Source organism: Sitophilus oryzae, unplaced genomic scaffold (assembly GCF_002938485.1).
Source record: "Sitophilus oryzae breed Bouriz unplaced genomic scaffold, Soryzae_2.0 scaffold_1576_pilon_pilon, whole genome shotgun sequence".
Lineage (NCBI taxonomy): Eukaryota > Metazoa > Arthropoda > Insecta > Coleoptera > Curculionidae > Sitophilus > Sitophilus oryzae.
This window is the reverse complement of record NW_022146254.1, coordinates 7,448,131-7,474,968: the sequence shown is the minus strand read 5'-3', so window position 1 is coordinate 7,474,968 and position 26,838 is coordinate 7,448,131. Positions and strand designations below refer to the sequence as shown.

Genomic DNA, 26,838 nt, shown 5'->3' with positions numbered 1-26,838 from the left:
TTTCCCATATAATTTTACATATAAAATGACAGCGATCTTCATTTCATAGCCATCGCTGACGCCGTTTTTATTCGATCATACGGTACTTTATTTGAGATACTTTATAGTTTGAAGTGTAATGCTTAATGATTTATTAATATGTCACTTTGTTTAAAGCTTGAGTCGATTTTGATGGAATAGGATCAGTACTAACAATTTAAATGAAATAAATATCAAATTTATTAGTAAAATAACTTTATTTCGGAATTAATATTTTGGTGATAAGTAGGTATATACAATTTTATCGAATTTTTGTCTTCCAGAAATTTTGTCTTCCAGAATAAAAAATAATAGATATAAGGGTATCCCGGTGAATTTTGTCTAGTGACGAATGATTTTTGTAATGTCCTGGAATTGATCTGCCTTTATTAGATTCCTTCAAAGGTCACAGAGATTCTAAAAAAGAAAGCAACGTTCAGTTAAATATGTGACATACTTTTCTCCATCTTAAAACTGGAGTTAACCTAAAACAGACAATTTTTCTCTACAGAGTATACAGGATTTGCAGATTTTCTAAATCGTATAAATGCAAAAACAGTATTTTTTTACGTTCCTAACGCCACTATAGATGAGAAAACAGCAATATGTTGAATTTAAATAAGTGGGGTTCTTAAATAACTCGAAAGGCTCGAAAGTCAATCACTCCTTCTTTAGCGAAAAAATATTGTAGTTGCGTAATACATTACATTTTTTACCCTGTACAAATTTCTGTTCTGTACAGGGTGAGTCAACGAAAGGGTAAAGTCCATTATCTCATTTGTTTGGATGTTTACATAAATGTTCAATACAAAAGGTATAGGGAAGGTTAAGATACACATTTTAAATGTTAGGGAAGGTTAATATACACATTTTTAATAGTAATGTTCAACAATATATTTTTTTACCTTTTATATTGGTACGAGCTGTAGTAAGTTCCACTTTTTTTTTATCAATTTTGCTAGCTTGACTTCGTATTCCTCTACATCTGAATTCTCATCATCTAGCGAAATATTACTTTGCAAATTTGAATTGTTGAATTCGTTCAGCGTTAAATTCAAAATCACAATGCCCTCGGCCCGGCATCATTTCCATCACTTTTAAAGAAAAACTTTGGTTCTACCATATTGCTACTAAATTAATATTAACATTTGATTATATATATATTCTAAACAACTACTGAAACAACACGTTACCTGTAAACGATACAATTCTCCTTTTTGTCACTAACAACTGTCATACACAATAAATACCATTGTACTATTCAAAATAATGGAACGCGACAAAAATCATATAAAAATTTGTGGCTGATCGGCCTTATCCCGTCAATACCGCCAAACACCATCTTTCTATGTCCATCTCGAATTACTTTCTATTGGAGAGTATTAATCACATAGGTACCTACCAGAAATCTATTTAAACTGTTAGCAATTCTTATAGAAATAGAATACTCTCGTGCTTAAAATAAATTTACTATAAGGACGTCTTATTGTAATAAATAGACAAGCAACATTTCAAAAATAACAAAGGCAATGCCAGTTTATTTTGAACGTGGTTCTTTTAAAACCTATAGGGTAATAATTACTTTAAAAGAACTAAATATTAGATATCCGATAAAATAGTATCCACTTTATTTCGAATGCTTTAATTTTTATTATGTATATAAAACAATATTATATTATCAGCAATCGTTTATGAAACAAATAATTAGGTAAATCGAATTCTATAGAACGAGTTAATTATTTTAACGTGATTTATTGTGCATTTTACAATGCATTTTTTTTGAGTGTACCATAGAAACATCAAATGAATACTTGTAACCTTCACCTCAGATAGTTTTAAAGAAAATTATCCGTATCCATTCTCGCTCTCTGCGTTTACCCCTTCTTTCACGCACTCGCATTCCCCACACACAATAAAACTGAGATATTAGCGCCCCGTTAAACGTTGAATTACGATCTTCCCAGGGGAGCACTCATTAATGCCTAAAACAGATAAAATTGGGGAACGAATTCACCCCCCGACCCCTATATTCTTCCAACAATTCTACGCCTTTGTTAGGCGTAGAATTGGAATAGGAATGGGTTTTTATTTTTTATTTATTATTTTTTATGTGGTTATTTATGTTAAAGTTGGACATATGCAAAAGACTGGTAATTTTACCGAGTTTAGGTTAAATTTTTGATTTTATATATTTTCGTAAATAAAACTTAAGTTCTCTTAAAGTTTGTTGTCAAAATTTATATGCTCTTATATTCTCTATTTCTGGCAGACCAAGGCGACAAAAAGTAAACACGATTTTGAGACAAAAACAGGACAAACTTGCGACAAAAAATGGAGAATTCTGATAAGACAAACTTGAGACAAATAATGGTCCACACCGCGAGGACAAAAGTACAACAAAGTTAAAAGTTTAGTTGTTGCGAGTTTTATTAACCATGTGTGATTTCACTGGTCTCCTACTGTTGGCAGCACACGCCATCCACACTGCGCCGACAACTTGTAGTAAAATATACGAACAAAACATAGACATTTGATTTTATCTGTACCGACACAAGACGGGACACTGAAAAGTCTCCGAATTTTGAAACAAAACAAAAATAAGACAAAAATGTCGCAGAAATGTATTGGATTTGTCGCAATTTTGTCGTAAAACATAAATGTTTTTGTCTTGTCGTTATTTTGTCTGCTCGGTCTGGACCCGGCATCAGCTAGGTAATGCTGTATCTTTATTCTTAACACCCACGCTAACAAATGTTATAAATTGACAGAAAAAATGTTATACATATTCTTTAATACAGCTCGTCAAATATCGGATGACATTTAACAAATAGAATTGGACCTTCTTGGTGTTGTCGTTTTAGCCCTCAAGATCTGGCTCCTTTCTAAAGAAGAAGATCATTTCCGCCCTGATTCATCATATGTCATTATGTTCCAGATATTAGATTCCCAGACAGTTTTAGTCCACAATACTCTAAAATGAACAAGTGCGTGGCATTTATAGACTATATCGACTTCAATACAAAACTTACACTCTATTAAATTTACAAAATGGTCCTAAACTTTCTAAAATTGCTTCTTCTTAGTTTCTTATTCTTATTTTCAGTCCTTGGAGTTATAAATAGGGTCTAGGCTCTAGACTGTCTGAGGCTTTCCTGTCTTTGCTACTTAATATTTACTTTTGCAATCCAGGTTCGACAAGATTTGTTCTTGGGGGATAGTGGTAATGACTTCACGGTTAGTGACGAACATCTGGATAAGGTTGGAATGGTCCACTTGGAGCCCGGGTTTCAATCCTATCGAACAACTTTGGGATGAACTTAAATAAACTGTTTGTTTTTGCGCTATGCAACTACGAACTTTGCAATAGTTAAGGAGAGCACTAACAGAAAAATATTTTATTACCTCTTCCCCAATAATTAATAAATAGTTAACCTCATTTATTTATGAAGACTGAAGCCATACTTGTGCTGCATGAGGTGGAAATACACCCTGTTAAATTCACGCTTTTATTTTTCCAATGTATTTCATTTTGCAGCTCGTAGGAATAAAATAATGGTACGATCCAAAAAACAAAATACATCCAAAATTACAGCGAACAATTTGTAAAGAAAATTACCTTCCCCAATTTTTTCACGCAGTGTGTTTTGAAATTTTGCCGAAAAACAACATTTTGTATAATACCACGGTATGATGGCATTATTTTTAAATACGAAGAAAGTAATAGTCTGCTATAACATAATTAGTTCTATTCGATAGTCCAGCAACTTCAAGAGCTATCAACTCAGTAACCATCAATTCGAAGCTTGTCAAAGAATGCCTACACAAGCTGAAAAAATTAGTCGGAGAAAATAAAGTCCTCTTTCTCTGGGTGCTGTCCACCAAGGGAAAGAAGGTAATGAAAAAGAAAACAATCTAGCTAGAAAAGGAGCGATCATCCCAGTAACTGGACCAGAACCATCCTATTTCCTAACTGGAAACTAACTTAAAGCGGAACTCAAGAATCTGGAAGACTCTATTCTTAATCTAGAATGGACTTCCTCCAACGGTCTAAGACACAAGAAATTTCTCAGACGACCAAGAAAAATAAAAGATTTTCCTTGATTTAAGTAAGAACAATCTTCGGATTGTCACACTCTCCTAAATGAATACCTTAGTAGTTTAATTGCAAGAAACAGCGGCGGGAATGGGGAAACAACTCATCACTGAGTTTAGGGGTTCACAGACTAGGGTTTAAACCCTGGAAATCCCGGTACCGAAAGTACTTGAAATTATTAATTCCCGGTTAATTCGGTACTTTCGGGACTCGGTAGTAATAATTAAAAACATAATTTTTGTTGCGTGTGAAGGACTTTTGATACTTTCTAGCTGTCGAAATCAAAGTCTTCTAAATAAGTAGTGATCACTCTTACCCCTGAAGATATTTTGAAGTTTCTATAATGTTTGTTAGCAATTATTGAAATTTATATATATAATATATATATTTACAATATTCAATAACTTATTAATTTAGGTACTGTTAAATTGTTAGAACTTTAGGATTTAAGATGTTCAAATATTCCTCCATCGACTGCTAGACAATAACCCAGGCGATCATAAAATTCTCTTCTTACATTCGCTAGTTGGTAAACTGAAATTCTATTGCATTCGGCAGAAATAGCACTTTTTAACTCGTCTAGATATTTTATCTTTGTATATCCTGTTTTTTAAATGGCCCCAGAGAAAGAAATCATTTGGCGAAATATCAGGAGACCTTGCTGGCCAATTTACTGTATGATTTAGGCCAATAACGTTTCCGTTAAAACTATTGTCTAAATATTCCCGAACAGCCAGGGTACTATGTGCCGGGCAGCCATCCATTTGGTACCAAACTTCCTGATTTTCTCTAGCGGCATTATGTAAAGCAGGTAAAATATGATTTTCGAGTAGTTCCCGATAATATTCTGCATTTAAATTTCGCGTAAGAAATAATGGCCCGATAATATTGTATCCGAATATCCCTGCCCAAACATTTACTTTCTGTGGATATTGCGTCCTTGTTTCGCCAAACCTGTGTTGGTTTTCTTTGTTCCAATATCGATAATTTTGAACATTGGGTTCATTATTTAAGGTAAACGTGCATTCGTCAGTGAAACATATGTTTTTTAAAAATTCCCTATCCGTGTTTGCTCTTTCCATCATATCAAAACAAAACGCCTGCCGCCGTATTTCGTCCCCATCTCGTAGCTCTTGGGGCTTTTCATATTTGAAGGAATAGTATTTATGTCGCTTCAAAATTCGAAACGCTGTAGTGTGATCTATTCTCCTATTTCATCCTCAAGTTTCCTTGTGCTGATCTTTCCATCGTTCTCTTCCACGCACAATAAAACGTCCAAGTCGGTATCATTTCTTACATCTTCTCTTTGTTCCTGCCTTGCTTCACATCTGCAGTTATTTATTAGGGTACCTTTGGTCTCAAATCTCTGGATATTCCTTGCGATTGTAGATTTTCCAGATATCGGTCTATTCGAATACAGAGCAGCAAACATGTCCGACACCTTTTGATAACTATTTCCTTGATAATACCATTTATCAATACTTTTTCTTCGGTAGTGTAATTCATGGCTAATATTTTCGATGTAGGTATGAGTTTTTAATAATAATAATAAAGCACTAAATAGATAAATTTCTGAAATGACAACTTCATTTGACAGTTATCTTTTACTTTGACTGGTGCTCATAAGTAAATACAGGGCCATAAGAAAGGATAAATATTTAAAAAGAAATCGGCGATAACTCGTAAACGGGCTAATCAAAAATATCTAAAGTTATTCTTTTGAATGTGGGTTTTAGTGCTCTTCAATAAACCTAAATAGGATTATTTTCTAAAATAATTAGGGAAGCCAATAATTGATCTCATTAAAATTTACATGGGATTTCCTATGTCCCGCTCGACGATGCAACACACGGTATATAATTTAATACTTAATTATCTTACTTAATGTCTTTTTACTTTTGAGAACCATCCCTTACTTGCTAATTGACAAACTCCACAATCGTTGAACGAAAATATTTTAGTACCTACAGTTCTGGAAACTCTAAAATTAATACCACCAATTAGGGTTCAGATCTTTTTGGCCATCACAGAACTGGGCCTCGGTAACAATAACTATTTTTTTTACGTGAGAAAGTTCTTTGATACTTTCTAGCGGTCGAAATCAAACTCTTCTAAATAAGTAATGATGCTATTTCTTATTGTTCTTGCTTCTTTTCTCTTTTGAAGTTCCTATAATATTTATTATGATATGTTTATAAAGTAACATTCACTGTCGCCAATTGATTTAAAAAAAATAACAGATCTGCCCATCTCTACTTAAGGGTGAGGCGATAGGGGAGGACCTTCCCTTACTAGCGTCTTTATCTAACGGATCGTGAACGGCCAGATTAGGTGGCACTGGGGACGGTGGTTTAGTTTCGGCAGATAACGGTAAACGGAAGTAATTAAAATGAAAGATAGATGGCGCGAAGGGCGGGCTTGTGGAAGAAATCCCGGTAATTATTTCTGCGGAAGATTCCAGTGACGATATTGCGATTTGCTTTTAGTATTGGTTTAAAAAGGGTTGGGTTCAGTCGGTTAAATACAATCAAAATAAACTTAAAACATTGGTTTATGAAACCCTATATCAGCGTTTCTTAACCATTTTCAGTTCGTGGACCCCTAAAAAATCAAGCACAATTTCAAAGACCCCCCTAATTAAAAAAAAGAAACACAGAAATTTTAGGACAAATTATTTTAGTACAAAAAATGCATTTTTGTAAAAATTAAAAATACTGTATTAATGTGAAGGTAATAAAAGAAAATGACGATAGAGACAGGATGACGTACTAAAATATGACCGATAAAAAGGTAATTTGTAACGCTACTGAAAACTCATTAAAAACTAATATTAAGTATAAATTACTTCATACTTAATTGTCTTAAGTTCACGCACATTTATTTTATAGATAATAAAATATTGAAGTGTTCATAGATCTCTCTAACAGAATTGAATTTTAATTATACTGTAATAATCCATATGTAAAAACTCAAAGGTTTTTTTTACCTATATAATTACTGTAATAATCCAGCTATAAAAGCTCAAAGGGTTTTTTCCCCATCCATCCCGCGGCTACCGCTTCACCAATTTTAATGATTCTTCTTTTACATGAAAGGTACACAAGAAGGTACATATAACAGGAATCACGAGAAGTTTATCCGTAGATTTGTTTATGAAGTATTTTTATATTGTTTAATCGCTATTCTTTATGCAAAACGAAACTATTAAAACATACCTGAAAAACACCAACCATCGTCCTTGGAAACATAGAAAATCCCATCCAAATTTTGAACTGTCCAGATATTGGCTCTCCTATTGATTTTATAGCAAAGTTGTAAATATATTTTTTTAAGGTCTACGTTTGGTAAACACACAGGCCAAATTTGAATAATTTTTGACTAGCCGATTTTGAGTAATTTGAGAAAAACTGAATCGATTTTTAAATTAAAGTTGAATAGGTAACAATCAAACACCAGTCAAAAACAGACATACATTAAGTTGGCAGCGTCATTTTCGAACGTAACTTAATTTTAATAAAATTTTAATATTCAGTACTAGTAATAATTTATTGTTATACACATAAAGAAAAAGTGAGCATGATAAAATGCTACTACGCGGGAAATACCTTAGACAGTGGATCTGACATGTTTCGGTTATTTTCCCTGAATATTAAAATTAAATTACTTTTGACCATGACAAAATTATAGTTTGTAAACCTAAGGTATGTTAGTTTTTGACTGGTGTTTGATTGTTACCTGTCCGGTTTTAATCTAAAAATAGATGCAATCTTTCTTAAATTACTTAAAATCGGCTGGTCCAAAATTGTTCAAATTTGGCATGTGTATTTACCATACATAATCCTTTAAAAAATCTATTTACGACATCGCTGTAAAATCAATAGGGGAGCCAATATTTGAACAGTTCAAAATGTGCATGGGAATTCGTATATTTCCAACGACGCGCGACGATGCACCACCCGGTATATCAAGTTTTTAGATATTTTAAGGATCAGTTCATAAGCTGGCTTTAGACAAAGTTTACAAAGGTTCTTTCAAATGACATTAGTATATTAGCTATACAAAGTGAGGAACACTTAGAAGACATTTTTGAAATTCACCAATTAAATGGGTAAAGTTAATAAAAAATTATATTAAACTTTGTGACCGCTGAATCATTCACATAAAAATTAGCATATAGGCCCGTTTAAAAAACATGAGTTAATTAGTTGGACAGAGAGTTGAACAAAGCAAATTTAGGAAATGCGTCCCCCCATAGATTTTTTTAATTACATATTATACTATAAGGTATACAGAATATACACTGTGTCAATTTTAAAACTTCCCACCCTTAATATCTTTTTTCCAGTTAAAAATATGAAAATGGGAAAAATACGTCAATTTTATTTGTAAGGGGGACACTTTAAATGAATATTTTCAGCTTTTTTCTTTCAACCCCCTAGGAGGGGTAGATGTCACTCTTACAATCTTAAATGGGATTGGGGGTCAAGCGACACATCGTTTTAAAGAACGTTTTTTCAGTTCTTTTCAGTGGTATCTTACTTTGTTGCTTTTTTATCTAAAGGTTTCCGAATAATCGCGTTTCAAAGTTGCAGAAACAATTAAACATGCCTGCATTGAGATTTTGGTTTTCAGGCTAGTGTTTACACAAAAATTATTGCAATGTCCTTGTAGTACAAAGGATTAGAAGATTAGGTTATATTACTTGCACCCTTGCTCTTATAAGTTGTTCAAAATGTTGTCCATTTTCCTGTAAACAATAATAAAGTCAAACTCCTCCCTAACGTTTCGGAAAACTTTACCGGGAATTGACCGGCATTCTGCTGTAATTCGCCTTTTAAGGTTTTTCAGTAGGTTGTGTTTTATAAACAATGAATTTAAGACATCCCCAAAGAAAGAAGTCTAAGGGTATTAAATCCGGTGATCTTGGAGGCTATTCAATTGGTCCCCTTCTGCCAATCTCCCGTCAACCCGGAAATCTCCCGTTAGTTAAAAACTACTGTCTGACTGGAAGAAAATAATGAGGTGGAGCACCGTCCTGCTTGAATGTTAACAAATCCTCCTGTAAAACCGGATTACCCTCTACATCAATTTGTTTCTACCTCTTGGGTGATAAGTGAAGATGTGTCTTGAAGCGTATTAAAATACAGATCACCTGTCAAGTTTCTTTCAATAAATAAAGAAGCAATAATGGCATTTCCAAGAATACCAGCCCAAACATTAACTTTTTGGGGATATTGTGTATGTCCTTCTCGAAAAACATGCGGGTTTTTTTGGTCACTCCAATATCGACGATTTTGTTTGTTAATGATATCAAAATACTAATAAACATTTGCATTTAGAAAAAATTAACATTCAACGGAAAAACAGCCTTCATGCCTCCTCTGAAAGTTGCCACTCGTTCGAATTTGACAAAAGAAATGTTAATGTTTATGATGTTTTCTGTTTATTAGTATTTTGACACCCCTAGAAAAATGTAATAGCTACGTCTATGTTACCACCTAATCTTCTAATAATTTGTACTACAAGGAGACCCATTGCAATAATTGTGAAAACCAAAATCTCAATGCAGGCATGTTTAATTGTTTCTGCAACTTTGAAACGCGATTATTCAGAATCCTCTGGACAAAAAGCAACAAAGTAGGATACCACTGAAAAGAGAATTAAACGCCCTTTCAAACGATGTGCCACTTGACCCCCATTCCCATTTAATATTGTAAGGATTACACCTACCCTTCCTAGGGGGTTGAATGAAAAAGGCTCAAAATACTCATTTAAAGTGTCCCCCTTACAAATAAAATTGACGTGTCTTTTCAATTTTTCATATTCTTAACTGCAAGAAAGATATTAAAGGGAAGTTTTAAAATTGACACAGTGTATAACTAAAGATTAGAGGTGGGAAAAAGCTAGTTTTTTATAAGCATTTTTGCAATTAACTTCACCCGACCTTAATCTTTCCGATCCAAATATTTAATCTAAATTTTTAATTTCCGACTAAGCGAAAATTACCTCATTTGTTCCAGATAATTGGTCCAACGATCAATTTTGCCACCCTCATCATAATCATCGCAATCACCATCATCAGTCGCAGACCACGCCCCCTGGGGGCACCCTTCTCGAAGACGTCATCGGTGACGATATCATCAGTAACGCCGCCACCCTCACCAGGCGTTTAGAGCAAGAGCTGCGAGCGGCCAAGCGGAGTCATTTAGCTTGCGGGGAGGTTTTGTTGCCGTGCGGGCTACTACAGAGGGTAATTATCTTTCTTCTTAAATTCCTTATACCGACCTGGTCAATCTAAATCGCTGGTCTGTCTATTAACCTTTAATTAACTTGCGGAAATGGAAGTAGTGGTGAGCAAGACCAAGACTCGCCTTGTCTTGGTCTTAATCTTGCGGGAAATAAGTAGTCCTGGTCTTGGTCTTGCTGTAATTTGACACTCTTGGAAGTTTTGAAATTTTTTAATAGATTTTTACTAGTTGCACTTTCTACATAAAAATCTCTAAACAAATAGGTAGTATTAATATAGTACGAGCAGGCGCGACCGAAATTCTGTACCACAATTTTACTAATTTCCTTAAAACAAAATATCCATTGGACGTAGGTCGGTTTTGCCATTAACTATTCTTATTTAGGGATATTTGACACCCTGGGTCGTAGTAGTTGCGTATCCAGCAATTTTGGTTCAGTAGCAATTCTGTCGTAAACCTGGCAATTACAAAAGTTGCGTTACTCCGTGCCACTGCGTGCCCGGTTATTTGAGTAAAATAATTATCATATTATTTATTTTGCGTTATTTGGTGTAATTTTAAATTGTAAATTAATTTTTTCAATTGCTTTCATAATAATCTGTTAAATATATGTTATATAACCTGTAGTAATGACGGAAAGGCCAGTATAGAAACTCTTTCCAGAGATTTCCAAGTTTTCCGCGCTAAATATGCTCCAGTGTCAAAGGTACTAGTTGGTCCCTGCCATGTATATGAAACCCATAAAACTACTAGTTTTTGCAATTAATGCAACAAATTTCTTCGCAAAAACTACAGTGTCTAGAAGTCTAAACGTGAAGAAGTCTAAACATTTAGATGATAGTTTCTAAAATAGTTTCTTCCAGTGCTGTTATACGCGCCCGGTTGTGTGAAAAAAGTAGTGATGGGAAAAACCGATTAATTTCAATAATCGAGTACTCGAGTTTCAAGCGATTGCTGGAGTGAAATATCCAAATTTTCGCTCGAGTTATCCCATCACTAGAAAAAAGTTCTTAAAGTACGCGCCTACCCGAGGGTTAAAGTAATTTAATGCAACTTTAATGAAAAATATTTGTCTAATGGAGACTTTTATTTTTATGTGATATTGAAACAGAATTGATTTTTTAAAATTTTAATGCAGTCAGGAAATCATACAGCAAAAGTCAGGAAAACACTATCTATAATATACAGAGTGCCCCAGAAATAAGTGCAAGTATTTTAAGGGGTGCTCTTATTCTTAGTCGGCAACTTGATTTCAAGCATCGTGCCTTCATGAAATGTCTCGTACTGTCAGTCGCCATTCATCTTGATCTTCAGCTATTCTTATTGATTGTGGTAGCGTTGTTGTGTAGATCTGGCCAAAAGAAACATATTTTTCTTTACCATTTTTAAAATAAATTGATAATAACCGAGTTATTTAACTTTGAAAAATAATGTAGCAATCGATAATCAGCAGCAAATACCAAGCTTACTTTTTTTTTGTGAACAAACACCAAAATTCTAGAAACATAGATTCAGACTATTTGAATAATAAAAATCTTTTTTCAGGCTTATCTTACATTTGCCTATTTTTTTAGTTTTGTCAGATTTTTACTGTTTTGAGTAAAATCTCAAATGAATTGGATAACCTAAAATTCACCAGCGCAAACAGATCAGCTGATTTGCAACAGCCTCGAAATGCGCTTTACCCATCGGTACAATATTATAAGTTGTATTCGTTACAATAATGTAATTAGGAAGAACAACATTTGTAGTTTCATTGTTTATAATATATATTTTTTTTAATTTTCAGGTGGCTAGAGATATAGCTTCTATGGCCGAGTCGGAGCCATGTGGCTTGAGAGGTTGCCATTTGTACGTGATATTCGAACCACAGGGTGGGTTGCCAACCACCCGCATAGGAAAGATTCAGTGCGACCCGGGTACTGCTTGTACTTTCGAGCTGTACTTAACTCTGAAACAAAGCTCCAACGGATGGAATTTCTTGCCACAGTTTATAAGGTAAGTTTGTAATCCCTAAATAAGGTTTTATTGCTACTTTATTACATTATTTTATTATATTTAGAGGTGTTCTACCAAGATTAGCTCTCGGCTGTATCTCGGAAAGTATTGGTCTATGCTTTTTTACAAAATTCTGCCTAGATAAGGAGTCTTATAAATTTTATCTTAATAAATTATTGACAATTTTGCCCTATTTGCTAAAATGAAGTGGTGGGGGAAGGTTAGATCTGTTTATATTTAAATGTTAATAACTTCGGACTGGGTTATCGGGATCCAACTAACTGAGGCTCGTTTAAAAGAGCATTCCTTACTCGATATGATATCATCCAGTGGCGTAACAACAGACTCACGGGCCTGTGTGCAAAAATTTTACCGGGCCTTCTATTACACCTACATATTTCAATACTTATATACTAATCTGAATAATATGCACTCATATTTTAGGTTAGAAATAAAATTATCAAATTAATTTTTATATAGTATTATTTATTACTGCAACACAGAGATATGTAACGCAAAACATAAAATATCAAATAAATAAAAAAAATAAATAAAAACAAAACAAAAAACAACTACTAACTAAATTAAAATAAACAATGTAAATAGGAACATGAACATGTTAAAATTCTTTTTTCCTTGCTTTAGCATGGGCGAAAGTTGACACAATATTACCAATGTCTATTGTACAGGCAACTTCATTTTCTATTGAAATAATTGCCAAAGCTGATAACCGTTTTTCGCCCATAGTATTTCTTAAATAATTTTTGACAAGCTTTAATTTGGAAAAAAAAATTCAGCCGAGGCCACAGAAACAGGTATGGTGAGAAAAATATGACACGCTGTTAAAATCTCGCTGAAACTAGAAGACGATGAAAGGGTTTTAATTAAAATAAATTCAATGAGTTCAAAAATGCAATTGATTTCATATAAATTATTTCGGAAATATTGCCTGAAGGAGAGTAATTGAGAACAAATCGTATAGGCAATATCATCGGGGTATTTAAGGTATAGAACCTGACCCATTTCATATATATTCTCATCAGAAACAGAAGGATTCTGCTTGATTCGCGATAGCATGTGATAGATATGGAAATGCGGCCCAGGCCCCTTGAGGGCTTGGGCCCGTGTGCTTCGCACACACGGCACGTCGATAGTTACGCCACTGATATCATCATCAACATAATTTTCAGCTTATTCAACCTTATTCCAATTATGGTGTAGCTTCCCTCACATATTTAGATACTCTTTTTGTAGTCGGGTCCATTGTTGTCTATTATTGGCCATGCGGGCCCAAGATGTTCCTGTTAATTTCCTAAGTCCATGGTCCCATCTCAGGTCTTCTCCTAGGTCCTTAATTCCTCGTGAGTATCATGCTGTACTTTTTATGGTCCATCTATTGTCCGTTCTTCTGGACTATTGCCACTTGAGGGATTTGATTCTGTGGATGACATCTATTATCTGGGTCTTTTGTCGTATCCACTCTATTTTTACGGTCTTTCTTGTTTATTCCCATCATATTTCATTCCATTGAGCGTTGTGCTACCTGCAGTTTCCGTATAATATCCGTTTCCAGGTTTCCAAGTGTCCAGGTTTCCCATGCATAGGTCATGACTGATAGTACACTTTGGTCGAATTCGTTTCTACTTTAGATAATCTTATAAATATATGATATTATCATATAAATAATAATAATAAGCATTTAACAGTAGACGCTAGGCGGCGCTGTCCTATGATTTAACAAACATTGTGCGAATTTTCAAAAAACTTAAATGCAATAGTATAATATGTAATTTCAGTAGTATAATATGTATCACAACTGATAGTAAAGAGAAATAAAAACTTAAAAAATCAGCACAAACCGCATTTTGATATTTTTTTTCAAACCGAAGATATTAGAAAAAGTATAATAAATAAATGAAAGTGAAAAAGAAACAACGCCTCAGTGAAGTCATGGTAGGCTTTGGAAAAATTGTAATGCTTTAGTATGCAAATTATTAACGTATGATTAGAAAACTATTCAATTTGTTTTCTTAGATGAAAAAGTTGACATGGCAAGTTAGTTTTCATCAGTTAAATAAATAAAAGAACTTGCCATTGTTAATTTTTAATAACTAAATTCAACAATTCATACAACTTTAATTACAAAGGAATGAATGTTATCCGATATTACAGTTCATAGAGTTCCTATTTTTTCATCATAACATGTTTCATTTTATAGATGGAAGCACTGTCTTGTTTATAACATAAAGTTCAGCCTTTTACATTTTAGGCCAGTCAATCTGGAGGTTGAGGTGGAAATAAATTAGTAACCAACCGATATCATCGGGAATATGTAGATAATGATCTCTTATTTAACCCCTCAAAAGTCCCATTCGGTACCAGTGGGGGAAGTTTGAAAAAAAACCCGCCGCCATCTTGGATTTTTTCGTTTTTTTTTCACATATCTCAGTTTGCATAACTTTTTTCGAAAAAACTAAAGATATGTTTTTTAAAAGTAAAGTAAAGATTTCAGTTAACGTCTCCTTTTTGCTGCCAGGGCTAATCTGGACGGGGCCTACTTTGTTTACGCAGAATCCGAACCGCGGTCCTCGGCCATATCATGGTCAATGGCCTACCGACTTGGCAAGTGTCTAAATCAACTCTTACTCACCAGATATCCGATCTCATCCGGCCTCGAACCGGCGCGAATGAGTAATGTGTGTCAATAGATTTTACACTTTTGTCTTTATTGGACAACAGCACGATACAGAGTTTCGAACCGGTCACCCGTCCATCCACTAGTATCGCGTTACGTCGCTTAACTTCGGTGTTCTAATGGGAACCGGTGTTTCGACGTAGCTGGACCGTTGCCTCGATATGTTTTTTGTAGAGAATTAAATTTAGAATATTTTACCTTCAATCATTTTTTTCTAAAATAAATAGTAATAGAGATAAAGCAATTTTTTACTATACTGTTTTATAAATTTTCCAGTGTTTTTAAACGAATCAGCTTTAATTTTTGCGTTAACAGTATAGTGTTAATATAGATAACCAAGTATAAATTTAAACATTAAAACAATTAAAAATAACGTTTAAATATTATTTATTAAATAAAATTGTTGTTAAAAAAATTATTATTAAATTAACGTTATTAAATTAAATCTGCTATGACGTCATCCTGAGCGTCCTCACCTAAAATATAAAAGTTTGTGCAACTGATTCCTTAGCACTAACCAGCCTTTGAAGAACAGTTAAGACCCAGTTTTCTACAAGAGTAATTATTAAAGCACTGACTCTCTTTGCAATTGCAAAAAATTAATTTTAGTAGGGCAGGAGGCGCCACATCTTCTGTTAATTAAATAGGTGTCAAATTGCCTTTTTGATCTTTCTTCCATCCATATTGTAAAGGATCGAACTTGTTGCCAATTCATTCTTGAATCTAAAAAATACAACTTATAACATTTCCTATAATAGATATGTATATCTTTACAGTTACCAGAAAGTATGTCCTGAGTAAATGGAGTTTTGCAGAGTTCTCAGTTGGAGGCAAATTTGGTAAATTGAAGGTAGTCTTAAGGGCCCAAGTGCAAGGGCCCATCAGTGCCCAAGCTATATTAAACATATTAACCAGTTGAGATACACTCTATACAATAGGATTACATCAAGACAAACCTTTAACTGAGAATTCTGCAAAACTCCATTTACTCAGGACATACTTTCAGGTAACTGTCAAGATACCTATATCTATTATAGGAAATGTTATAAGTTGTATTTTTTGGATTCAAGAATGGATTAACTATTGGATTGGTAACAAGTTAGATCCTTTACAATATGGATGGAAGAAAGATCAGAAAGGCAATCTGACACATTCAATCAACAGAAGATGTGGCACCTCCTGACAATTGCAAAGACAGTGCTCTAAAAATTGCTCTTGTAGAAAACTGGGTTTTAATGTTCTTCAAAGTGTGGTTAGTGCTACTGAATCAATTGCACAAACTTTTATTTTAGTTGAGGACGAAAATGACGCTCTGAGTAAACGTCACAACAGATTTCATTTAATAATTTTAATTTAATAATAATTTTTTTAACAATAATTTTATTTAATAAATAATATTTAAACGATATTTTTAATTGTTTTAATGCTTAAATTTATACTTGGTTAATCTATATTTACACTATATTGTTAACTCAAAAGTAAAATATTGCTTTATCTTTATTACTATTTATTTTAGAGAAAAATGATTGAAGGTAAAATATTCTAAATTTAATTCTCTACAAAAAACATATCTTTAGTTTTTTCGAAAAAAGTTAAGCAAACGGAGATATTTGAAAAAAAAAACTTCCCCCACTGGGACCGAATGGGACTTTTGAGGGGTTAAGTAGGAGATCATTATCTACATATTCCCGTTGAGATTGGTTGGTTACTAATTTTTTCCACCATTACATATAATACTCGGCTACGTTTACTGGCCTATTTCTGTTGCAATATGTAGTATTTAAAAACTATTTTTAATAACGGCCATTTAAAACAAAACTCGTTATACTCGCCAGTGTGTTAATGTTTATTATTATCTAAACAATGAAAAAAGCCATGAACACGCAAACTTTCTGTATTAAATACAAAATCGATACTTGTGTAGGCCACTATCTATTTCTTTTTTCTCTCTTATATTATAGATCTATACCCCCTTCTATGACAAGCCTTAGATTAAAATGCTTTTAAGGTACCAACCTATCCCATTTAATTTGACCATTTTATACTTGAACTTTACCTGGAAATAATAATGATAAATATGGTGCTTTATCACGCAACAAAGTTTAACCTGTATTGCAACACACGAAAGTGTTTTTTTCTTTCTTCTTTATGTTTGAAAATATTACAGTCAACCGATGTGAAACCGATAAAAAATGTGTTTTTATAATAATTGGGCATTAAAATATATAATGTATGCATAAATATATTTAAAATAAATTACAATTTAAAAAATGCTGATTTAAGTCTTTGCGACAATGACTGATTTTGAAAGAAAATGATTTAAGTCAAAGATCATGTCAAAGATATAAGATTTAAACATTTGAACTTTATGCTGAAATTGACTAGCTATTTAAATTAGAGGCGGGCAAAGATTGAACGAGTCGTTCATTTGAACGAGTATTAGAAGTGAACAGATAGATTCACTGCTTAGAATATAGTTCACTCAATTGAATCGTGGCCAGCACGGATCCATAAAATCCTCCTGGATCCAGAATCCAAATTTAAACGAACGAGTTGTAAAAAAGAGTCGTGAGAATTAACCTACCCTAATCGAGTCACAATGCGGTTGTTCGTTTCTACGGCTCGTTCGTTCAAAGAGTCGTGAGAATTGATTCATTGTTTACAATACGGTTCGTTCAGTTGAATCGTGGCCAGTACAGATCCATAAAATTTGAAAGATGAGCCGTAAAAAAGAGTCGTAAGAATTGAATCGGACCATAATGCGATCTTTGAACAAAAGCCCTAAACAAACATCATGGGCATAAAATGCAAACGATAAGAAAGTTATTTACAAGAAAAAAATATTTATACTGTGCTTAGTACGGGAGTATCTGTAATGCATTTAATTTTTACGTTAATATTTTTGTTAAAATAACATTTTGAGTTTTTATGCAACTCCAAATAATATTGTTGGCCTGCTTATGAAATGAAGATTGCTGTCATTTTAAAATTATATGGGGAATATCATCCATGTCCATTTCCAAGGCAACTGGACGCCATTTTCATACGGTATTATAAACTATTTATTATACGATTATTAAATCGGAATTAAAATATACTAAAAATATTAAATTGATATTAAGAAGTGTTTAATAAATAGTATATATGAATTGGATTGATAATTTACTATTGTTGGTAAAACAATCAATCCAATTACGCCAGTGCCATCAAGTGTTGAAAAACAAATGAAGGAACTGTATATTTCTTTTTCTGGCCCCTTAAGTAATTGTCCCACCAAATTATCGCCGGTAGTGCCATTTACGATTCTTGATTTTATGAAACGTAAATTGTGCATGTGATTCGTTTAAATGAACGAATCGTAGGAGTCGATTCAATATGAGAAATTGAATCGTGTGATTCGATTCACTAGAATTTAGAATAAGTGGGAGGGGGTTGATCTCTGCGACCTTAGAGATCTATTGTGTCCCCCTTTCTTGAGTTATAACTCATCATACAGTCCCAGGACTTCCTACGGAGACCCGTGTCCTTCACAGTCGAGGGGCTACGACCCAGGCCGGGTAGACGAAACAGTAGCTTGTGTCGCCTGTTGGGTTTAGAGGTAGGAGGTAGGCTCCCGACCCTTGGAGGAGGTGGTAACTTGTATGCCACTTGCGGAGGATGGTCTCACACAAGTGTCAGCCACCTCTCCTGTAGTTCTCTTTGGGTTTGGCCCCTTGGAACTTTCATTGTTACTGTTCCCAGTGTTGCTAGGGGGTTTCCCCACAGCTTCACCAGTGATGTTTTTATTACTATTATTACCAGATCTCATAGTGTTCCCATGAGTCGCTAGGGACAGTCGGTCCACTTCTACAGAGCCCCGCATGTAGAAGTAAGGGGTAAAATACAATGGGGTGCCCCCCGATGCCCCAAGGTTGAGGCTGACCGTAGCCCCGCCCGGTATCGTTATATGTCTTGGTGCAATTCCCTGGCCACGACACTACAGTCAGGGACAAGACGATGAGTGAGATGCTTCTTAGACCAAGCCAAGTGCTAGGGGGGATTCCAGGACCAGGAGCTTCCCCACCAACGACAAGGTCTTGCATCTCCTAGGGGAAGATTCGATTCACTAAAAAGAATTGTAATGACCATCACTAATTAAAATCTTTTTGATTTTGCATATGTAGGCTCTTCTCTTGTTGGCTAGGGGTGAGGGGTTTTGCCTTTGGTTTGGTAAAGATTTAAGTCTTTTTGAAATTGACTTTTGAATGTTCACTTGTGTATAAATCGAGCTTAACTGTACGGTGACACTAGCTTCTAACCGCCTTCTATACAGTAATTGACTTAATACACTTAATATCTTTTTGATTAATGACTGTGTCTATTCAATCAGAAGATTATCATCACTTATCATATTTTGACGAAATGCAACTATAATATCACCCCTGTCTGACAGTTATAATGAAGAAGGACCATTAACATAGGCTCAGCACAAACAGGCTCCTTTCCCAATAGCTTACGACCACTTGTCTGCCCTATCTATCCATCATCGGTTCATTTCGGTCATTATCGTGCTATTTCGCACACAATGTGGTAATTATATCGATCGTTCGTGGTGCAATTAAAAGGCAATTTGAAAAAGTAATAATCGAATATGCTTCATAGCGCTGATTTTTTTTTGCTTTGCCTCATTAGATCCCTCCTAGTCAGTTGAGCGTTTTTTAATCTAGTCTGGTGTTTTATTGAATTGGGAAATTATTTTTTTGTTAAACTAGAAAATTAACGAAGTTTTAGCATTTACAATATTAAAATAATAGTCTACCAAAGAAGGAATAATAATTAGAGAAAACTTTAAATGTATATATTAGGGGGTGCACCAAAAAAAAAGCAAACTATTTTTTTTCTTTTTAGTTACCGTGAAAATATCGTTTAGGATGATGAAAAAAAAACTTCCATTTTGTCTCAATTTTCTGTATTATTTTGTTAAGAAAAGTGTTTTTCAGTAAAATTTGGGAAATTTTTCTATCCTCAGTCCAGTGTGCATGGCTTTTAAATAAACTATAATCAAAGCTGCAAGCTCACAGAAAACTAAAGTCTTTTTTTGATTTAAATTATTTTAGTGACTTAAGTCATGTTTCGTAAGCTGACTTAAGACTTAAGATTTAAGTCTTTTTCAAAATGACTTCCGATTTAAATGTTTATTCCGAAATAGAAAAAGATTTCCGTCTTTTTAGAAAATACTTAAGTCATTAAACAAATTTAAGTCTTTTTATAAAAGGCTTAAGTCAGATTTTTCTATATCTTTTTGATAAATTTTTAACAGCAGCGTTCCTTTTTAAACTGCACTGAAAAAACAAATCTATCGGCCCAAGGGCGAAGGCACTTGAACCAATTTCGCCATGCTCTTGATATATGCCAAATGCATGGTTCAATTGGGGTAATTTCAAGATGCATTTGGGATAAAGGCTTTAGAATCCCTGGTTGCAAAGACTACAGCCTTATCTTGAAAGTATTGCGATTTGCACGACTTCATCCCAAAGTCTTCAAAGATCATTATCAAAATTCTGCGAATTTACGACAGAAGCACTTCAACTTTGTTATGAAGTACTGAGAATTTGCGATAAAAGCACTTCGAATTTGTTATAAAACACTGCAAATTTGTGACAAAAGCACTTCAAATTTGTAACAACATAGTGGAAATTTGCGACAAAATCATTGCGAATTTGTAACAAAGGCACTGTGGTTTTTGTAACTAAAGCACTGGGAATTTGTAACAAAAATTCACCTTAACTCGAATCATACACGGTCAATTTTTCTTTCAAATATATTTGCAAATAAGTGTTATTTCAGTGTATGTGGCGTTATTTATATACCTAATTAAGTACACAACAATATCAATTATCTGCAGCAAATATATTTGAATTAAAAACTGACTGGTTCGGCTTAAATAATATACAAAATTTTGAAAATATTTTTATGCTTATTTGGATGTATCTTTGTTTAACAAAAATAAAACTTTTTTTAAAGATAACTATGCTAAAAATAAAAGAACATTTTAAGTTTGATATTTGAAATAAACAAAACTAATATATATATATATATATATATATATATATATATATATATATATATATATATATATATATATATATATATATATATATATATATATATATATATCATTTATATCAATGTTTTCATCAAGTTGGAGATGGCTGATGGATACTTCATTTATTACTTTCAGACTTTCAATAGCTTTGATTATGTCTTGCGGAACGTTTTCGATGGGCCACCCTGTATTGAATTTGACATAAGACTGAAATCATTTTGATTTTAGAAATGATTTAAGACTTAAGTCTTTTTATAACTGACTTGTTGCAGGTATAAATAATATAATGAAAATATTACTTTATACGGCTGAAATAAAGAAAAATTCAGTGTTGAAATTATTTTCCGTTTTTCTGAAAAACGGTAAGAGACCCCCAGGAAAAATTTTCCATGTGCAGATTCGTAATTTACGAACTCAAAATAGAGTGTATACCAATTTTGGTGAAAATTGGACGATTTATAGTTTTTCCAATAATTACCGTAACTTTTATCTTGAGACCTTTGTAAAAAGTTAACAAAACTGTAAAGGTACGCGCACACCGACCAGAGCCGCACTCGCCGCACGAATCGCACTTTTTTTTCTTGTCGCGCACACTGAGCCGTACCGAACGCGCCGCACGCGCCGCCTTATTCGCTATTTTGTTTCTTTTTCCCCTACTACACCCGTATTTCCCAATCGAATTTGTCATCAGTCGCTTCCAGAGTCCTGTCTGCGGTGATAAGCGTGTTTTTTAATATTTCTCGACAATGAATGACAACTAGGGAATGCAATCCCGCACCAAAATCTCAATCCCGCAAACCCGCGGGACTACAGCAATCAATCCCGCGGATCCGCAAAATTGCGGGACTAAACAATAGTCATACATTTGGTCCTAAATGGTGCAAAAGGCATTGTACATTTTGCATAGGTCCATAATATATTGATATAGCGTGTATCTTAAACTAGCTGTACAGAAATTTGAACCGATGTATACAGAGTGTTCAAAAAATATATTTAATATTAAATAAACTTAAATTTTATTATAAGTTATGTACTTATTTTATAAATAGAAATATTCTAATGTTGAAGTTTTTTTAACTTGTGTTAATTATCTGCTTCTAGGTACACTCTATATGAGTAATTTTTTGGCGGTAAAAGAGATTCTTAACCAAATTTACGAAAATTCACTAAATATATTTCCGAAAACCACATAGCACTTTAAACACAATATATGCATCTAAAACCTGGTCCAAACCGCATCCAAAAATCTTTTTTAGTTCAAGAGATATTCAACTTTAAATTTACCCTAAAATTTTGCTTCTCCCGATAATTATGTCCGGCGGTTTATTTGACGAAATTGTCCACAAGTACTAGTTAAACGCTTTTCTTCACTTCACATAAGCCAGAAAGAAATCTAACAACTAACCTGTTTGTTTTACTTATTTTTAATGGCCAACCCGTAAGGGGATCCCCCGGGGTTCCGAGCGTCGACGGCATCAGCCCGGAACGAAGCGGTTTGATCTTGATTGAGATCGATTCGGTTACTCAGTAGTAATGTGTCGATCCCGCAGATCCCGCACGGTAAATCCCGCAACTTTGATCCCGCGGAATCTCAGAGGGATCCAGCATTTGCTAGATTGCATTCCCTAATAACAATGAACAAGAAATATAAGCTCCTTGCTAATAGAATAAGAAGAAATCATGAGAAAGAATCGAAAGTTATAGGTTCACAATATTTGCAAAAATCCACATTATTTCCATATTTAACTGAGGATGAACTAAAATTTTTTCAATATGAGACATGAAAAATTTGTGAACTTTCTTACCATATTGAATTTCTAATCTCTTCTTCGGCTACCTACGTAGAGTGGAAGGAATTGCGTGTGACGTCAGCAGCACTAGCCGCATTTATCGAAAATAATTCTGGCCCAACAATGCTGGCCACATTTTCGTCTATGTGATTCGTGCGGCTCTGGCTAGTGTGCGCACTTTCATTGAAAGTAACACAAACAATATTTTTCTTCGGTCGACGCGGCGCGCGCGGCTCTGGTCAGTGTGCGCGTACCTTAACAGAATATACGTTTTTAACGTTAAAGTGTCTTTCTTCTTCAATCAACATTTCACATGGAGTTAATTACTTTATCAACATGTGTATTTTCCGTTGTTTCAGAAACCTTACTCGGGGTGGAACGGTGGTCTTAAGCCCGGCCTACATGTTGAGCAAGAAGAAACTTTACAGATCTCATGCCGATCAACCGCTGGTGGAAAAGTGAACGTCGCCCTCCAAGACTGAGCATCGGCAAATTGAATAAGAATCTCCCAAGCGTAAGCAAACAAACAAAAAAGTCCACAAAGAATACGAACGAGAACAACAACAATATGTACGAAGGTTAGTTGTGGAAGTCTGTGGAATTTTGCGTTTCCATGTTATTTGAAAACGTCCGTCGTTTGTCATAGACGGGACTCGGTGTCATATAGTTTTTTTCGCTACCGGGTGATGCGGAAAATTGCTTCCTTCCCTTTTTTTGGACCGGGGTAAATGGCGTAGAAAAATGTAGATTTAAAAAGATGCCAGTGTCGCTCTCGGGACGGATTTATGTCTAATGAGTTTTTTTGGCCGGACGATAAAATACACTGTTTGTTGTTATATTCTACGCGTTCATTGGGGTGTGTAATAACATATCTTGTATTCTGGATATTATATAGTATATACTTATAATTTTCTCGAACTTTTTTACGTATTTTTATCTGCAAAAATCAACTTTTCTAGATGCGAATATCTTGTTTGCATAAAAAAAAAATTGGGTTTAAAATTCAATAATTATTTTATATTTTAATATAATTATCTTGTTTCTCGTTCTTGATTTAATTTTTAATTCTTTCTCATTTCCTTCAAAACATTTTATTATAAATACAGGGTGGTTTCTTCGAAAAAATGATGATTAAACAGTTTCTGTTGAACTTTTAGCTCAAAAACATTTCAAATTTATGATTTCAGTCTAATAACTATTTAGTCAACATGTATAATTTATGTCAATCATGACAGGTATTAATAATTTCGATTATAAATATCTCGAGAACTATTACTCGTAGCGATTTTTACCAAGATACATTTTTTACGTAAAAAGCATCGTAAATGTATATTTTTTTACTCAGTAGTTTTATACAGGTACGGACAAAAAGTTATTACTTTTCAAACCAGTTAAAAATATGTAGGTAGCGCCCTCTACATGTAGGAGTCATATTGACATCAAAATAAAATTTCTCATGTCAAAAAACTCGCAGACACTAATTTTCATCCAAATATTGACGTTACTTCAGAAATTATTTGGAATAATTCGAAATAAAAGTGAAACTTCTACACCCTGTATCTCCAAAACTAAGCCCATTTTAGGACATTTATTTATACGAACTTTTTCACTTATTTTTATTTGAAGAATATGTTGTCGAAGTTTCCGGAATACAATTCGGACCACCCTGTATATATTTTGTTAACCTATTCACTCATATTTATAAACAAACATGGGATATATTGTAAGATCATTAAAATTTATTAGCCATTTTTTAACGAATAAAAAGTTTGCACTGTGTATTAGTCGAACCTAAGTACAAATATTAGCGCTAGATAAACTATTGCCATAGAGATAATATGTTTGTAAGTTGTAAACATATGTTCCTGTTTCGTTTAAGAACAAATAGGGGCGGTTGAAGTGCAAATGGGAAAAGTGTCACTAATTCTAAACCCTTATCATCGTCACGCTTCCCATTAACTTGTCACTGTCAATTCAATGCCTCGGGCATGTTTACGGCTAGTAAATTTACGGCTACACACGTTTACGGCTAGCAAATTTACAACATATCTTGAATAGTTTACATAAGGGCACAGTTGGATTAAATCAAAAGGGCAGTGTATTTCGATTGTTTTAAAGAAATATACTACATTATTTGTATAATAGTAATGTTTGTTGTCATTACTAGTGTTTTAAGACCTGAATACACCTGGTTTGGGAGGAAGGTAATTTTTGTTATCGCCCGGTATTAGGAACCAATACATATACATTCAATTTAATCAAACACTTCTTATTACTGTTTAATAATAATAATAATAAAGAAATAGTCCGTACAAAATATAATATTTTATGGCGTTTTTAGAATTCACGGTTGAATGTTTGTATAATTCCGATGTGGCGTGTTTTTATAACTAATATCTTCGAAATGTATTTTTTATTTTTTATAACATTAGCTAGGACATTCAGCTAGTATAATTAATTTCAAATACTTTATATACAGGATGGGCGCCTTTTATATGAAGCGAAGGCTCCAAGTAGAATGACAGTTTGTAAAGAAACAAAATTTTGGGAGCATATGTAGGTTAATTTAGAGATTTTTTTTAAAAAATGTAGGCATTGTAAGTTCAAAATATGTAGTTCTACAGGGTGTCCCAAAAAAAGTTACACATCAAAGTTATATTTATTGTAATGCAACAATGAGTTTTATTAGAGAAGTATAGATGACTGAAAATGTAAGGCTTTCGACATACAACACACATAGAGAATACATTTTAAATTTGAATAAAAGCTACATAAATTGGAATTTACCCGGTATAGCCTAATGTGTAGTTAAAATAACCATTATATTTTAAATCAAATTAACACTTGTCCCGAAAAGTTATACAAGGTCAGACAAAAATTAATATGAACAGGGGTCATTTTTAATATACTATTAAGGTTGCCTATCCCCCCTCCCCCAAAAAGGAATATTTAAGAATTTTTTAAATTGGTTTCTATTTTCGACAAACTTATGAGATTTTTTTTTGTTTCAACCAACACAAAATGATAACTAATTACAAAAGTTGAACTAATTTGACAGCTGTGTTGAAGTAATGTTATGAATAATACAAGATCCTTCATTTTTATCACATAATAAAGTCCTATTCATATTAGATCATGAAAATAAAAATATTTAGAAAAGTCTTTGTCTCAGGGGTGGGTAACTTTATTGAAGTGGGCAAATACTTTGAAGAGACATGAATTTTCCAATGCATTTCCGAAAATGTACTGAACAAATTTTTTTTTTCATTTTTAGAAAATGTTAAAGATGTCAAATACCTTACATTTAAGTTACATGCTTCTTTAATCAAACTCACTTTTATTTTTTCGTAGAGTCCGACAATCAATTAACATATAGGGTGTGCGGATACAAAAAACACAACTTTGATGTGTAACTTTTTTTGGGGACACCTTATAGAACTCTAGAATCTATTTTTTAAAATGCTCTAAATTAACCTACATAACATGTTCACAGAATTTCATTTCAATGCAACTGTATCTCACCTTGGAGTGTCTGCGTTGTATGAGACCACCCTGTACAATGTGGATCTAAAAATGTTATGCTTCCAAAAGTTTTTCAATTTTTCATTAACGAACCAGTATGCAAGTGGTTTACATATGGAGGAAATATTTTCTCGAGTTTATCGAAATTTTGGGGATTATGGAAACATCCAACCGTATTACGTAGAAATTAATATAAACAAATAGAAAAAACTATATATACATATATTACAAAAAAGAGTAGTAGTTTATTCAATGTGACTGATTTAGAAATTTCATTGTGCTTTTTTGGGTCGTCGTTTTTCGGCGACTGGGAATGTCCGCGACGTTGCAAAACGTTGCCAACATTGATTGAATCCCGAAAATCCACGACGTTCACAACGAAATTTTTC

General features: G+C 33.6%; 1 protein-coding gene across 1 annotated transcript in view; it reads left to right on the top strand.

The window, feature by feature from the left end:
- The window catches only part of LOC115879282 (protein charybde-like), a 41,890-nt gene extending 17,914 nt beyond the window's left edge, over window positions 1-23,976 (top strand). Inside the window, exons 2-4 of the mRNA XM_030896029.1 lie at window positions 10,132-10,361; window positions 12,149-12,357; window positions 23,287-23,976. Coding sequence (XP_030751889.1) covers window positions 10,132-10,361; window positions 12,149-12,357; window positions 23,287-23,389 — 542 coding nt within the window. The 3' untranslated portion in view covers window positions 23,390-23,976. The remainder of the gene's footprint in view (window positions 1-10,131; window positions 10,362-12,148; window positions 12,358-23,286) is intronic.
- The last annotated feature ends 2,862 nt before the right edge of the window (window positions 23,977-26,838 follow it).